This window comes from Pipistrellus hanaki (assembly GCF_964339955.1).
Source record: "Pipistrellus hanaki genome assembly, chromosome: 18".
Lineage (NCBI taxonomy): Eukaryota > Metazoa > Chordata > Mammalia > Chiroptera > Vespertilionidae > Pipistrellus > Pipistrellus hanaki.
In genome coordinates this window covers 5,139,672-5,153,668 of record NC_140520.1, presented here as the reverse complement: position 1 = coordinate 5,153,668, position 13,997 = coordinate 5,139,672, and the positions used below count along the sequence as shown (strand labels likewise).

The following is a 13,997-nucleotide window of genomic DNA, read 5'->3' as shown; positions in this document are numbered from 1 at the left end:
TTGGAGATTTTCACCTGCAGAACGCTCTACAAGTGACTCCCTACGAAGCCAAACGTATAAAACGGAGATGGAGGGTATTTTTTTAAATCTTGATTTATTTTATAACTCCTAATAGTGTAACTCAGTAAAACCCGGAAATCTATTTTAAGCATAGTATTTTAAATAGATTGTGATGAATGAAAGGGATTGTTTTGTTTTTGTCTTTAACTGCTGGCCTTGCAATCTCAGGAAACTCTGCAAAGAAAAAAGGATATGCTTTACACACTAGTTAGTGAGAGAGGTGCACAAGTTATTGGCAGAAAATTTTAAAGTGTCTTAATTTTTGGTATATAATGTAGTAATAGTACATCACCGAAGGTGTTGCTTGTTATAATTATTTAAAATTAAAATACACCTGACAAAATTTACCATCTTAGCCGCATTTTCAGTGTATAGTTCGTTGTTATGAAATAATTCACATTGTTGTGCAACCATCCCATCTCCTTCACTTTTTCATCCTGCAAAACTGAAATTCTGGACCCATTATACATCTCATCACTTCCCCCTGGCAACCACCATTCCACTTTGTAACTCTATGAATTTGACTATTGTAGGAACGTCAGCTAACTGGGAGCAATAGTGTCTTTTTTGTGACTGGCTTATTTCACGTAGCATAATATTCTCAAGGATCATCCATGTTGTAACGTGTCAAAATCTTATGTTTTTATGGCTGAATATTCCATTGTGTTGTATAGCAAAGTTTATTAATCCACTTATCTGTTTATGTCCTCTTGGGTTGCCTGCCCCTTTTGGCTATTTTGAGTAGCGCTGCTATGAACATGAGTGTACAAATATCTCTTCAAGCCCCTGCTTTCAATTCTTTTTGGTATATACCCAGAAGTGGGGATGCTGGATCATATATAGTTCTATTTTTAATTTTTTGAGAAACCACCATACTGTTTTCCACAGAGGCTGCACAACTTTACATTCTCACCAAGAGTGCACAAGAGTTCCAATTGCCCCACATCCCTGCCAACACTTTTTTATAGTGGCCGTCCTAATGGATGGGAGGTGGCATCTCATGGTTTCATTTGCATTTCCCTAGTGATTAGTGGTGTTTGGCCTCCTTTCATGAGCTTATTATTAGCCATTTGTTTGTCTTCTTTAGAGAAATGTCTATTCAAGTCCTTTGTCCATCTTTTTTAAGAACATTCTTTTCTAAGTGTTCTTATTAATTTGAGAAGGGAAGAAAAAATAAATTTAAAAGAGGGCGGGGAGATAGATAGAAACATCTATGAGAGAGAATCCACCATCGATCAGATCCACCATCTCCTGCACCCTCCCCTGCCACACTACAGGGGATAGAGCCTGCAACCCAAGCATGTACCTTGACCAAGAATGGAACTGGGGATCTCTTGGTTCATGGGTCAACGCTCATCCACTGATCCCTTTGGCCATTTTTTTTTACCAGGTTATTTGGGGGAGGGGATTGATATTGAGGTATAGGAATTCTTTATTCTGAATATTAACCCTTTATCAGATATATGATTTGCAAATATTTTCTCCAATTTCATGGGTTGCCTTTTTACTCTGTTGATTGTATCTTTAGTTTATTATTGTACAATTAAAAAAATAGTTAAACATTCAAAACATAAAATTTGAATCAGACCTCTGAAGCTTTTACCAAGTAGTTAATTTCTGCACTCCTCACTGTGAGAAGGGGCCAGAGAATGTAGATACTTCAAGTTCTCTTATTTTCTCTTTCTTTCACATGAACGAAATCTGTTCACCTCCATGCAGAAGACAGTGTGGAGGCATGGGAAGGACATATGTAACCAAATATTTATTGCAGTAAGACAACTTCTAGTGATTATTATCTAATACACTGCAAAACAAGTTCCATATTCCACATATAGAAGGATCTTAAAGCCTACTTCTTGATAATGATGAATGTGGGATCCAAAATTTTATGAACATTTTTACCATAAAGTTGTCTATATTAAAAAAAACACACACACACACAACTGCTTAAAACCCTGTTGTTTTTCCTAGTTTTAAATTTAACATTAATGACCTCTATATCTAAAATGTGTAAAATTAAGCATGAGCCGAAACCGGTTTGGCTCAGCGGTAGAGCGTCGGTCTGCGGACTGAAAGGTCCCAGGTTCGATTCCGGTCAAAGGCATGTACATTGGTTGCGGGCACATCCCCAGTAGTGGGTGTGCAAGAGGCAGCTGGTTGGTGATTCTCTCTCATCGACGTTTCTAGCTCTCTCTCTCTCTCTCCCCCTTCCTCTCTGTAAAAAATCAATAAAATACATATTTTAAAAAAATTAAGCATGAAACTAGAGACTGTAGCCTATTTTTAGTGGAGTTCCCTTCTACATGCCTAAGAGATAGAAAAATTGTGTACAAGCTAATTAGATTTCATTTCTTTCTAAGAGCACTCACTTCATTTGTAGTCTAACTTAAAATTTATACATTTTCAATGTTAAAATATGTACACAGATAATTTAATAATTAAAAAATACAAAAAAAATTTATACATTTTGCCAGGTTTGTATTACCAACTTTCAGAATATATTCTTGATAGGAAGTTCTCTAGAACTTGAATTAAAGAGGTAGAATACACAAAAGTTATGCAGGTGTGAAGGGTTAAAAAGTAAATTAGTGAAACAACTTTAGAAACTTAAGAAATTGATTGCTCATCACTGGAACACACTACCTCCAAGTAAACTGGAGAAAATAACCCTCTGAATTGAAAGCCACAGACACTGAGAAACAGAATAGTTTTAGGTGTCAAGAGGTCTTTATTGAAATAATAGCACAGTTACACTTCTAATACCCTTCCCACTTGTATACAATAGTTTAAAAATGCTTGCTACATACAGTGCACAGACAGTTCAATAATTAGAACCAATTCAACTGCATTTAAAATAAATAAAATAGCCTATTTAATAATTTAAAGTAAAATTACTGTACAATATGAAAATAAAGATACGTAAGTGTTAGGATCTACGTTGCCGTAGAAATAAAATCATTATTCTGCATTACACAAAACAGTGCAAGAAGAAACCCAAATAAGCTTTTGGAGTGCAAAGTTTAAAATTCCCATCTTCAGGTTATCATGCAGACATAGCATTTCAAGCCATGCTATAGTCTATGGCAAAGTTTTCGTTTTTTAGAGGAAAATGCTGGCCAGTAAATTGACTGCACCATCAAGGGTAGTGTCACACCTGCCGCTGCTCTGCCCACGGTACAGATTGGAAGGGAGGTATCTTGTTGCATTCAAAAAGTTGAAATGAACAAGTTTCTGAAGCAAACACATTTACCTTTTAAGCATGAAACAAAATAACGTGACAAAATAGTAATTATATCCCTGGATTAAGAAAAAAGAAAAGGCCTATACCACATAATGATCTAAGAAGCAGTTTCCCTCCATCTTTAAACTCAAGAATGGTCTTCAGTGAAAACAACCATGTCACTTTCAAGAGACATAAAACGCTGACCTCTAGCTGGCAAGTGATACAATATCATGGGGTCGTGAGAAAAACAAAACAACTTCTGAACACCTATGTTTAATCTGTGTAGGACTTGGTTGCATTACATGTAATAATATGCTTAAAAGTACATTTCCATCTCGTGTGTATATAAAACTGTTATTTCGGCAAAGACCAAGGAATGCTTTAATACTAAACCGTAAACACACTGTCCACCTTGACTGGAGCGCACACTGACAACACAGCTCTTCCGCAGACTTTGGCAACAAGACGACACACAGCAGGTCACAGCAGCACGAGCTCACGTGGCAGACCGAAAGCACCGCAGATACACGCCCACACTCCTGCCAAAGGGGTACAAGGTCAAAGGGCCTCCTCATCCAAGCCACCTTCCTGGTCAGCCCGTGTTCTTCAATCTGGAATTGTCACAATCAGTAGTCTTCGGTCCCCGCGCTGTCACGGCCCAGATGGCACTGGGTGTGCTCTATCCGCGGTAAGTCCAGAGGGTGACAGTTCTGTCTGCAGACGACGACAGGAAGGACAGGTCCTGGGTGTGCCACCTGCACTGAATCACTTTATCCTTGTGCTCCCCCACCACCATGATGGGAAGCTGTTTCGTGAGGTCTCCTAAATTAAAAAAGAGAAGAGATGTTGACTGACAATACAAAGGAAGTCTATGTTTAGATTTCACAGACTTCCTGCTCCTTTAGGACATTACAGTATAAAAATCCTAAACTACATGAATACAATATATTGAAAAATGTAAACAGAGCTAGATTACTGGCTATGTAATTGTTAGTATTTGGGAACATGCACACAGCTGCCACTGGCTCCTGGAAACTCAAGGCCACTTCCTCCTGACCTCGGTGCCACCACCTCTTGGTCTCCTCTGTGCGCTTCCCTTCTCTTCCTCATTTAAAGTTTGGTAAATCTCAGGTGTCAGCCTTCAGATTTCTTGTTCCCTTTATCCCTCACGTCCTAGAAAATCTCATCTAGTATCATGGCACCATGACCATTAATATGAGTCACATATATTTCATCTCCAACCTTGACTTCTCACCTGAGCTCCAGACTAGTATCCAAGTAGCTATTCGACATCTCACTCGGTTGCAGACACCTTAAACTTAAGCTGTTTAAAGCGAACTCTTCATTTTCTTGCCTAAACCTGTTCCTGCCCCACCTGTCTTGACCCCACGTCAATTAATGGCACCATCTTGTTGCTCCTGCCAAAAACCTAGGGATCAGCACCGATTCCTTTCCCCTCACTTTCAAACTTAATCCAAACAAATTAAAGTGTATCCCAAATTGTCACTTCTTGCCACCTCCGCCTCTACAACCCACCATTATATTTCACCTGAATGGTTCCAACAGGCTCCTCACTGACTTTTATACTTATAATCCTTCTCCCTACAGGACTCAATATTATCTTTTAAAAATGTAATTTAGATCATATGACTCCCTGTTTTAAGTCTTCCACAGGACTCATTATGTTTTTTTAATGCCTATAAAAACCACCTTATGTCTTCCCCTCTCTCCCCCTCGGTTCCCCAGCCACGCTGGCTTCTTGCAGTGTCACGAACATGCCCAATCCGTCCCTGCCTCCACAGACTGTGCACTCGCTGTGCTCTTCCCCCAGGTCCTGGCATGGCTTATTCCTTCTCATCATTCAGGTCGCTACACAAATGGCACTTCCCCGGGGAGACCCACTCTATCCTACCAAAACTAGCATTCCCTAGCACCCAGTCTCCCTCCGCCCTGGCTAATGTTTTAATAGCACTTACCAGTACTCCAAATCACATCATCTGAGTTACTTTTCACTGATGTCCAAAATGTGAGCTCCATCAAAAGGAAGTCACATGTCTTACCTCTCTGTCCCTAGTTGATACACAGATTTGCTTAAAATATAGTTTAGCAATAATACTATTTTCTGAAGACATAATTACACAGATTACACACTAAGTTTTTAAAAATAGAAACAAAGAGTACATAAATTTAATAATTCATCTCCACACAATACCAGTAATTTGCTCAGTAAGTACTATAAAACTAAAATCTGAAAATGTTTTTGGGTCAATCCCACCACATTAACAAAAAAGACAGATCCCAAATAGAACAGGAAAAACTACAGAAAGGAAAAAAGTCCATCTGCATCACCTTGTAGGTCTGTCACCTTGATCTTCATATCGTAGGATCCCGTTAGCAAGTAGTGAGCTCCGGGAGAGAATCGGACAGAGCGCACGTCGCTGGAGTGAGGGTGATAACTTTGCACCATCCTTCCTCCTCTGATGTCGTACAACATGCAGCTAGAATCTTCCTGGCCTGTGGCTAAGAGACGGCCGCTGGGATCTACAGCTACAGAGGCCACTGCACTGCCTGCATGGCGGGAGGAACGGAAGGTTCAATGTGGGAAAATCAATAGAGCTAAACTGCAACAACAGATTATGTTGCTGAGCCACACACTACAAGTGTAATACAGCTTGCCACACTGCTCGGTTTTGGAGAAATACAAATTAACAGTCAGCCAATAACAACTGCATCCTTTCTAGGGGCAAGGTATGAAGCCGATTCTGTGAGAAATAAGACAGTCCACCCTTTTGTCGTCCGGGAGAACCCCTGGGTCAGCAGTGCCTACAGTGCGATAGATGCGCTACGTCCCTGACGCTGGGTAAGTGGCCAGAAATAGTCCCGGGCCAGCTTACAGTCCAGTTGGGAGAACAAGAAATTAAATAACAAAATGCGTCTTAGGGCACAGTGCAGAAAATGTCTCTAACAACACAGGACTGACTGCCAACAGGCGGGAACCCTCTCTCTAGACCAGGCCTCTCTGAGTGATGCTCCCAAGGGGGTGAAAATGACTGGCAGGGATGAAAAGCACCAACATCAGCTATGGCTCATGGCCTTCAAAGCTCAGCCCACCCAACAGAATCTCACTCCTTAGTGTTTCATTTCTCTTGTTAGGAAAAATATTAATTTAGTTTTTCTCCTTCGCAGGGGAAATAATGAAAATAAGGTTGAAGAACACTGCTCTTTACCAAAGTGGCCTGGGAAGGCTTCACCCAAAAAGGCATATAAGTTAGATCTTGAAGAAAGAGAGGCAGAGAGAGGGAGGGAATGAGAGATGGAGAGAAGGAGAGAAGGAGAGAGGGAGAGAAAGAGAGAAGGAGAGGGGGGGGGGGGGGAGAGGGAAAGGGAAAGGGAAAGAAGGAGAGAAAAAATGTGTGTTTAAATGTATTATACACATACAATAAAAAATATCCATTGCTTGAAATTTCTGTTTTGTTTTGTTAATCTTCAACCAAGGATATTTTTCCATTGATTTTTAGACAAAGTGGAAGGGAGGGTGAGAGATAGAGAGAAAGAAAAATCAATGTGAGAGAGACACATTAATTGGTTGCCTTCCACAACCAAGATATGTGCCCTTGACCAGAATCAAACCCGGGACCCTTCAGTCTTCGGGCTGATGCTCTAGTCACTGAGCCAACCTGTCTAGGGTAATTGTTTGAAATGTTGATAGAGAAGTGAAGAGAGCTACTATGGTCATGAAGAATTAATAAGAAAAGCTTCACAGAGAAAGCATAGACACGTTTAAGGGTAGGAAGCTTTCTTTGGCCTGAGTGACTTGGCTTAACAAGTTAACGTAAGAGGAGCTTGGAGCTGAGCCATCACAGGCAGGTTAGGACAGACAGCTGAGCGTCGAGAACGTCACAGTGCAGGGTGCGAACTGTCCCTGGGCACAGTGAGTCAGCACTGCAGCTTTCCAAGGAAGGGGAAGCAGGCCTTTGGGGAGAGTAGCCTGTGTGCATGTGCATCAGATTAAAACAGACAGACTGCAGAAGCGAGGGCAGTGGAAGACAAGACAAATAAGAGTAATAGATGAATAAGGGCCTGCATGAGGATAGACAGACTTCAGAAAATATATGAATAAAGAATCCAAAGACTTGGCAATTAACTGCTTGGATGGGGGGGCGGGGGGGGGAGAGTGAAAGTGAGTCCTGGAGTTCAAATCTAGCTGCATGAGGAAATAAGGGAAGCGATGTCCAAAAACAGGAAAAATGGGGAAAGAGCTGATTTGCAGGGGAAACACAGTGAGTTCAGTTTTTATGCAAAGTCCACGCTGCCAAAAGAAATCCAGGTTTATTTATTCAACGGAGTAATTAGATCACGACTCTCCTGGACTATGTACTAGGGCAGGTGCTAAATCTACTCAGGGAACTACAACAGATATAACTGTTGCCATTGTGAGACTTAAAATCTATTGGCGGAGACTAGCAATAAACAAATACATAATTTTAAATAGCGGTAAGAGCTGTGAAGGGAATCCATGGAGTGCAGTGAGAGAAAAGAATGATGAAGGCCTCTCTGGCAGGGTGCCGCTGAAGCTAAGAGTACAGAGAAGGACCCGGCGGTGAGAAGACACGTGGAAGAACATGTCAGGCCAAGGAAACAGCGGGTGGGTTCACTCAGGAAGGAGGAGTGGCACGGTCCAGGCACTGGAAAGAAAGGTGCAAGTGATGGGAGCTCAGACTCGAAGGGCCCATGATGCCCGGCCACGCAGGGTCTCACAGGCACGGTGAGCTAAGAGCGATGAGGAGCCGTGATGTGCTGTGAGGAAGGTGTGATTGCTGTGAGGGAGGTGTGATTGCTGTGAGGAAGGTGTGATTGCTGTGAGGGAGGTGTGATTGCTGTGAGGAAGGTGTGATTGCTGTGAGGGAGGTGTGATTGCTGTGAGGAAGGTGTGATTGCTGGGGCTGCTCTGTGGACCAGGCTGGAGGGCACAGGGCAAGTGCAGAGCAGAGGAAGGCAGCTCTTGCAGAGTGAAGTTGAGGGATGGTGGTTTATCCATTGCTCTTGAGGGAGGGAGCAAAAAAGTATCTGACCACATGCGAATAACAGCTTTCAAAGTCTTAGAAGAAATAAAGCATACTTAAAGTCCTAAAGTAAAATTATAAACCATTATTATACTAATCTAAACTCTTATTTCAGACCACATAGAAAACAGGAGATATTTTTTAAAAGCCATCATTTGTTTCTATTCCTTTTTTAACATATATATTGCAGAGGAGAGAAAGTACACAGTACAATTTATAGTTTCTTTCTCATAGAAATTCATATAAATTCCAGGAAAACCTACCAGTTCCATGTAATGTCGTACCAACAACACGAACACAGCTTGGTACTCGAAGATCCCAGAATCTAACAGTCTTATCTTGGGAACCAGATGCAATCATCCAGCCACTCCAAGTATAAAGTGCTAAAATATGTCCTAGAAAAGATCATATACTCAGTTATACTGTGGAATAGCACTTTGCTATAACACATTCAGAACTAAGTACTCCTTATTACTGGGCACATGATGGTCTGCTTAATCAAATATACAATGTGGTAGAGATTTTCCATATATATATTGGCTATATCTATTAAAACTCTGTAAAATGCACATCAAAACCATATTAATAAATCTTAATCCTTTTTGGTTATTCAGTACTTTAGAATATCATAATCAGTACTAAAAAAATAATTTATTTTGGGCCCTGGCCAGGTACCTGGTGAGAGCATCGTCCTGCTGCACCAAGGCTGAGGGTTCAGTCCTTGGGCAGGGCACATGCAGGATCAACCAATGATTGCCTAAGTGGAACGAGTCAGTGTTTAGTGTTTTTTCTCTCTCTCCCTTCTTCTCTTTCTCTTAAAAAAAAAAATTGTATTTGAAATTATGGCAAATTTTCCAGCGGAAGCACAGGACTGTGGGGTTAGATCACCAGCTTTGGAAGTGACAGACCTGGGGTCATATTTCAGTTCCGCACATTCAGCTGTAAGATTGGGCAAGTCATTTGCCTTTTCATGTCTAAGACAGAGATAAAACTTCCTGCCTCATAAGATTGGTGTGAGGGTTAAATGAAGGAACTAAGCTATAAGTAAAGAATTTAACACACAGGGAACTATTCGCTGTCATAACTGTGTTCACAATTTAACTTTTTGAAAGAAAATGTTCTGTCTTGGAGAAATCTGCTCTGATGAAATATACCCCATTAATGAAATGCAAGGAGAAGTGGGAAAAGACGGGTTGAGACTGATAGCACATACCGGTGTGTCCACTCAGAGCATGCAGGCCCTGACCTCTCTGACAATCGGTTGTGTAGATGTTACAATCCCCTGCTCCAGCACTTATCAAAATAGCTCCGCCACTTTCCGGGCCTTCCATAAACGCCAAGTCTCTAATCGTCCCATCATGCATACTAAATTCCAGATCTGGTCCTGAAACAGCAGTAAGAATTAAAACAAAAAGATGCTGCTCAACTTACTGTGACAATTTGAGATTCAAAACTGCCTCAAGACTGACCAAGAATAACGGCAGAGTGGAATGGTTTATATTTGCAGTTAAGGGTTGATATTGTAACCAATTTCACTTTACTGAGCAAAGAACTTCAAGAAATCCAAATACTGGTTCAGCCCTGGCCAGAGTGGCTTAGTGGGTTGGTTGTGTCCTGTGCACCGAAAGGCTACAGGTTAAATTTTCGGTTCAAGGCACATGCCTGGGTTGCTGGCTCAATCCCTGGTGCTGGAGGCAGCCAATCAATGATTCTCTCTCATCATTGATGTTTTTCTTTTTCTTTTTTTAATACATTTTATTGATTTTTACAGAGAGGAAAGGAGAGAGATAGAGGGCTAGAAACGTCGATGAGAGAGAAACATCGACCAGCTGCCTTTTGCACACTCCCCACTGGGGATGTGCCCGCAACCAACGTACATGCCCCCGACCGGAATCGAACCTGGGACCTTTCAGTCCGCAGACCGACGCTCTACCACTGAGCCAAACCGGTTTTGGCTCATCATTGATGTTTCTCTCTCTCTCTCTCCCTCTCCCTTCCTCTCTGAAATAAAATATATATATATTTAAAAAAATACTTTTATTAAATAAAATAAAACAGCTATATGGAGAGTTACCTTCTTGATTTTTATTCCAAAGAAAATGAAAGAGAAGACAGATACTCTCTAGAAAATGTACAATACAATACTGTAGTTATTTAAAAGTTACTTTTCTAATAACAATAATTTTCTAGGATTAGACACCACCTGGCCACCTGTAAGAACTTATTAAAATAATAATAATGCCAGATATTGTAAATACAGCCAAGCAATTAGAATGTAAAAAAATCCTTAAGGCTGTCTTCTTAGATTTTATTAGAGACAGCAGAGCGATATAGGAGAGCTACGACATGGGCAAACGATAAAAACACACTGGAGAGCTCCTGCTCCCATACTTGGGCCTACCTGTTGCATTACAAGTCTCTGCATTGAAGGGCAACACTTTGACGTATTTGTCGTTTGATCCTGTTGCTAATAACTGTCCACAAGGACTCCAGGCCACACAGTAAATGGATCCTTTATGATGTTTATTCCTTTTAAAGCGTACCACTGGCTGCTTAGGGATGTCATGTGCACTAAAAAAAAAAAAAAAAAAAAAAAAAAAAAAAAAAATTAAGAAAGATATTTCAAGTTCTGTTGCTAGAATTAATGAGCATGAAGTTCTATATTACTGTTGTTCTTGAGGGAGGGAGCACAAAAAGTATCTAACAACATGTTAATAACAATTTTCAAAGTCTTAGAAGAAATAAAGTTAAAGCATATTTAAAATCCAAAAGTAAAATTACAAACCATTATTATACTAATCTAAACTCTTATTTCAGACCACATAGAAAACAGTGAGTGGATAGAGTGTCAACCTGCAGACTGAAGGATCCTGGACTAGATTTCAGTCAAGGGCACATGCCTGGGTTGCAGAATCAAACTCCAGTAGAGGACATGCAGGAGGCAGCTGACCAATGATTCTCTCTCATCGTTGATGTTTCTATCTCTCTCCCTTTCCCTTCCTCTTTGAAATCAATAAAAGTGTATTTTTTAAGAAATAAAAATTAAACACTACCGAATGACAATTCTGTAAAAGAGACTAAGATAGCTAAATTAAAAACTGAATCAAGAACGGCAGTACAACCAGCGTCTATCCTTACCTTGGGTCAATGGCCTCCGGATAGGCGCACACTCTCAGAGTTTTTGAATTTGAACCTACAGCATACAGACCACCACCTGGATGGAAAGCCACTGCTCTAACAGCCTGTGTGTCCTCCAGGGTATTAATGCAAACAAACTGCTTTTTTGATTTGTCATCCTATGGAAAGAATGAATAGGAAAGTCATCTTATGAAAAAAAATGAGTTTGAAAGAATTCGTCTTTATCCCAGTTTCAATTCATTTGAACTATATAGTTCACTTTATGTTCACAATCTACAATCATATATTCTTTTAAATGGCAAGTCCAATTAACCCCAATTTTTCCATTTTTTGCTACTCATTGCTATACTAAACTCAGGTCTCTTACAGAAATTCAAGTTTTTCTTCACTTACTATGATAAAATATAACAATAAACATTCCCATATTAAGTTGCATTTAACTGTCAAGGAAAAAATATAGCACACATATATAGTTCTTACAAAAATAACAGAACATTATTTATGTTTTTAAAAGCAGGATATAAAGGACTATTCTTAAATGCACTTAGGGTAAAAAAACAAAACAAAAAAAGTTTGCCATTATCTCCAGCAATAAATACATTAATATTTCAAACTGAAATTGTAAAAAACCCTTAAAATTATAAAAGTGATTTTAATCAGAGCATTTTATTTGAGCCTCATTTTTATTTCCAACTGTCATCCCGTTCTGGGGAAGCACGTTGGAGCAGTTCTGCAGCTCTCAGTGGCATTTGCAGCACCCTGCTACCCTGACCAGGGATGGCTGGACCTGGAACAAGGACTCATAGACCGGATGTGGTCAACAAATCCAACCCGATCCAGTCTTTGTGAAGAATGAACACCAAGTGCACACACAAAGGTAAATCACCTCAGCTCTGCTTGCATGAAGCTCTGGAACCCATAGTGACTATATCAATGAAGAGACTATGCAACTCTCTACCCAAACTTTTAAATATTCATGCAATAATAGAGGGTACGCCTGATATGGCACAAGTTTGTCTTATATAATTGAATGAATTCTTATATTAGTCATATGAACTTATTTGACTAGAAATGCTATAATTTCTATTAATCCATATATATAAGAAATGTGACAGTTTGCCAAATGAATAGCATGGGCAGATAAGACAAAAAGGGAAGGGAATGACTGGTTAAATGGCCTATGTACAGTAATATAATTACTAATATTTGCTTTTTAGCAGAAATGGCAGAGCCATAACTTTTATTTGTTCTTCTTTAGTGTGTTTTAAACTTTTTAAATTCGTTGCCATTTTGAAAAGAGAGTTCACCTAAAAATCTACATTTCTAGCTTTCCTTGAAAACCAAAAGGACTGAAAACACTAGGCAAGCATAAATCTTTGTGCAAGGGACAAATATTCCTATGTGCTTGTCACAAAAACAGCCAATTTTATTCATTTTTGTTAACTGTTTTTGTCCCATTAGCATCTGACACCATGACTTTGTCTACGGAGTTAAAATGTGAACTATAGAAAACAGAGTGAAGGAAGCTGTATATGGTTAGGGAAGGATGTCTGGTTCCAAAACAAAAAACTGCATGATGAAAAGCCCCAGGGCCATATAAACAGTCTCTGGATAAATTAACCATACGGCTCAGAGAGTAGTGCATAGCTCACTATTGGGCCACGAATATAAATATTCTCAAATACGCTTTCTGAGGCAACCTTTTTACTTAGTCCAATGGAAGCTCAACTACCTTGAGATAAATCCTAGAATTAACAATAAGGATTATTTCTAACAACGGTCCATTCTTTGAATTGAGAATTCCTTAGCAAACTTTGCAAGTTTATATAAAAACAATGAAACCTCCTTCCCTAAAGTATTACCTCTTCCCCTCTTGATCTTGACAGATTCCCTGAAGAATCTCCAGGAGGAGGCTTAATGACCAAATGTTCTGATGAGCTGTGTGAGTAGAAATTCAAATAAAGTTTACTCTGAACATCAAAACAGAAACATAACTAAATATTTGTCCATTCGATCTCTAATATTTATTTATTTTTTTGGCAAATAAACCTCACTGTCCCCAAAGTTACTCACAGGAGCCATTTATTAAGTGGCCCTGGACTCACTAACAGCAAACATAGTTGTAAGGAGGGAGTGAGAGCTATTCTGGAAAGGAGACTAAGTCAAAGTTCACAAATTTTATTGTGAAATGTCAAGTACCTCTCCCCTGCTTAGTTCCAGAATCCTGGTTGCTATGATTAAATCCTACCCCAGGCAGGAACTTAAATTGCTCTTTATGAAAATTATCTGGCCCAAGAGGAATGACTAACAGAAACTGACCATTGAGGGTCCTACCATAAAATAATATTTCCACTCAATCATTTCTTTGTGAGGTCAACAGATAGACAGATCCATTCAGCTATGTAGATCTTCCTCCCAAACAGCATCTTTTTAATGCCTCACTTTTTACAGATATTCAAGGTTTCCCAAACATTTGAAAAAAGCCTCCTACATAAAACAGGGGAATATAGTCT

At 39.7% G+C, this 13,997-nt stretch overlaps 1 protein-coding gene and 1 long non-coding RNA gene across 4 annotated transcripts in view; one reads left to right on the top strand and one right to left on the bottom strand.

Annotated features, from left to right (window-relative positions):
- The first annotated feature begins 30 nt into the window (after positions 1–30).
- Positions 31–12,538, top strand: LOC311612518. Its single transcript, XR_014793299.1, has 3 exons — positions 31–74; positions 6,025–6,143; positions 12,200–12,538. It is a non-coding gene; the product is annotated as an uncharacterized lncRNA (long non-coding RNA).
- Positions 2,769–13,997, bottom strand: part of WDR47 (WD repeat domain 47) — a 33,176-nt gene continuing 21,947 nt past the window's right edge. For all 3 annotated transcript variants that reach the window (XM_084865506.1, XM_084865504.1, XM_084865505.1), the window contains exons 9-15: positions 13,347–13,422; positions 11,485–11,642; positions 10,748–10,917; positions 9,560–9,730; positions 8,610–8,741; positions 5,633–5,851; positions 2,769–4,105 (exon numbers count right to left, since the gene is read on the bottom strand). In XM_084865506.1, coding sequence (XP_084721632.1) covers positions 3,963–4,105; positions 5,633–5,851; positions 8,610–8,741; positions 9,560–9,730; positions 10,748–10,917; positions 11,485–11,642; positions 13,347–13,422 — 1,069 coding nt within the window. In that variant the 3' untranslated portion in view covers positions 2,769–3,962. The remainder of the gene's footprint in view (positions 4,106–5,632; positions 5,852–8,609; positions 8,742–9,559; positions 9,731–10,747; positions 10,918–11,484; positions 11,643–13,346; positions 13,423–13,997) is intronic.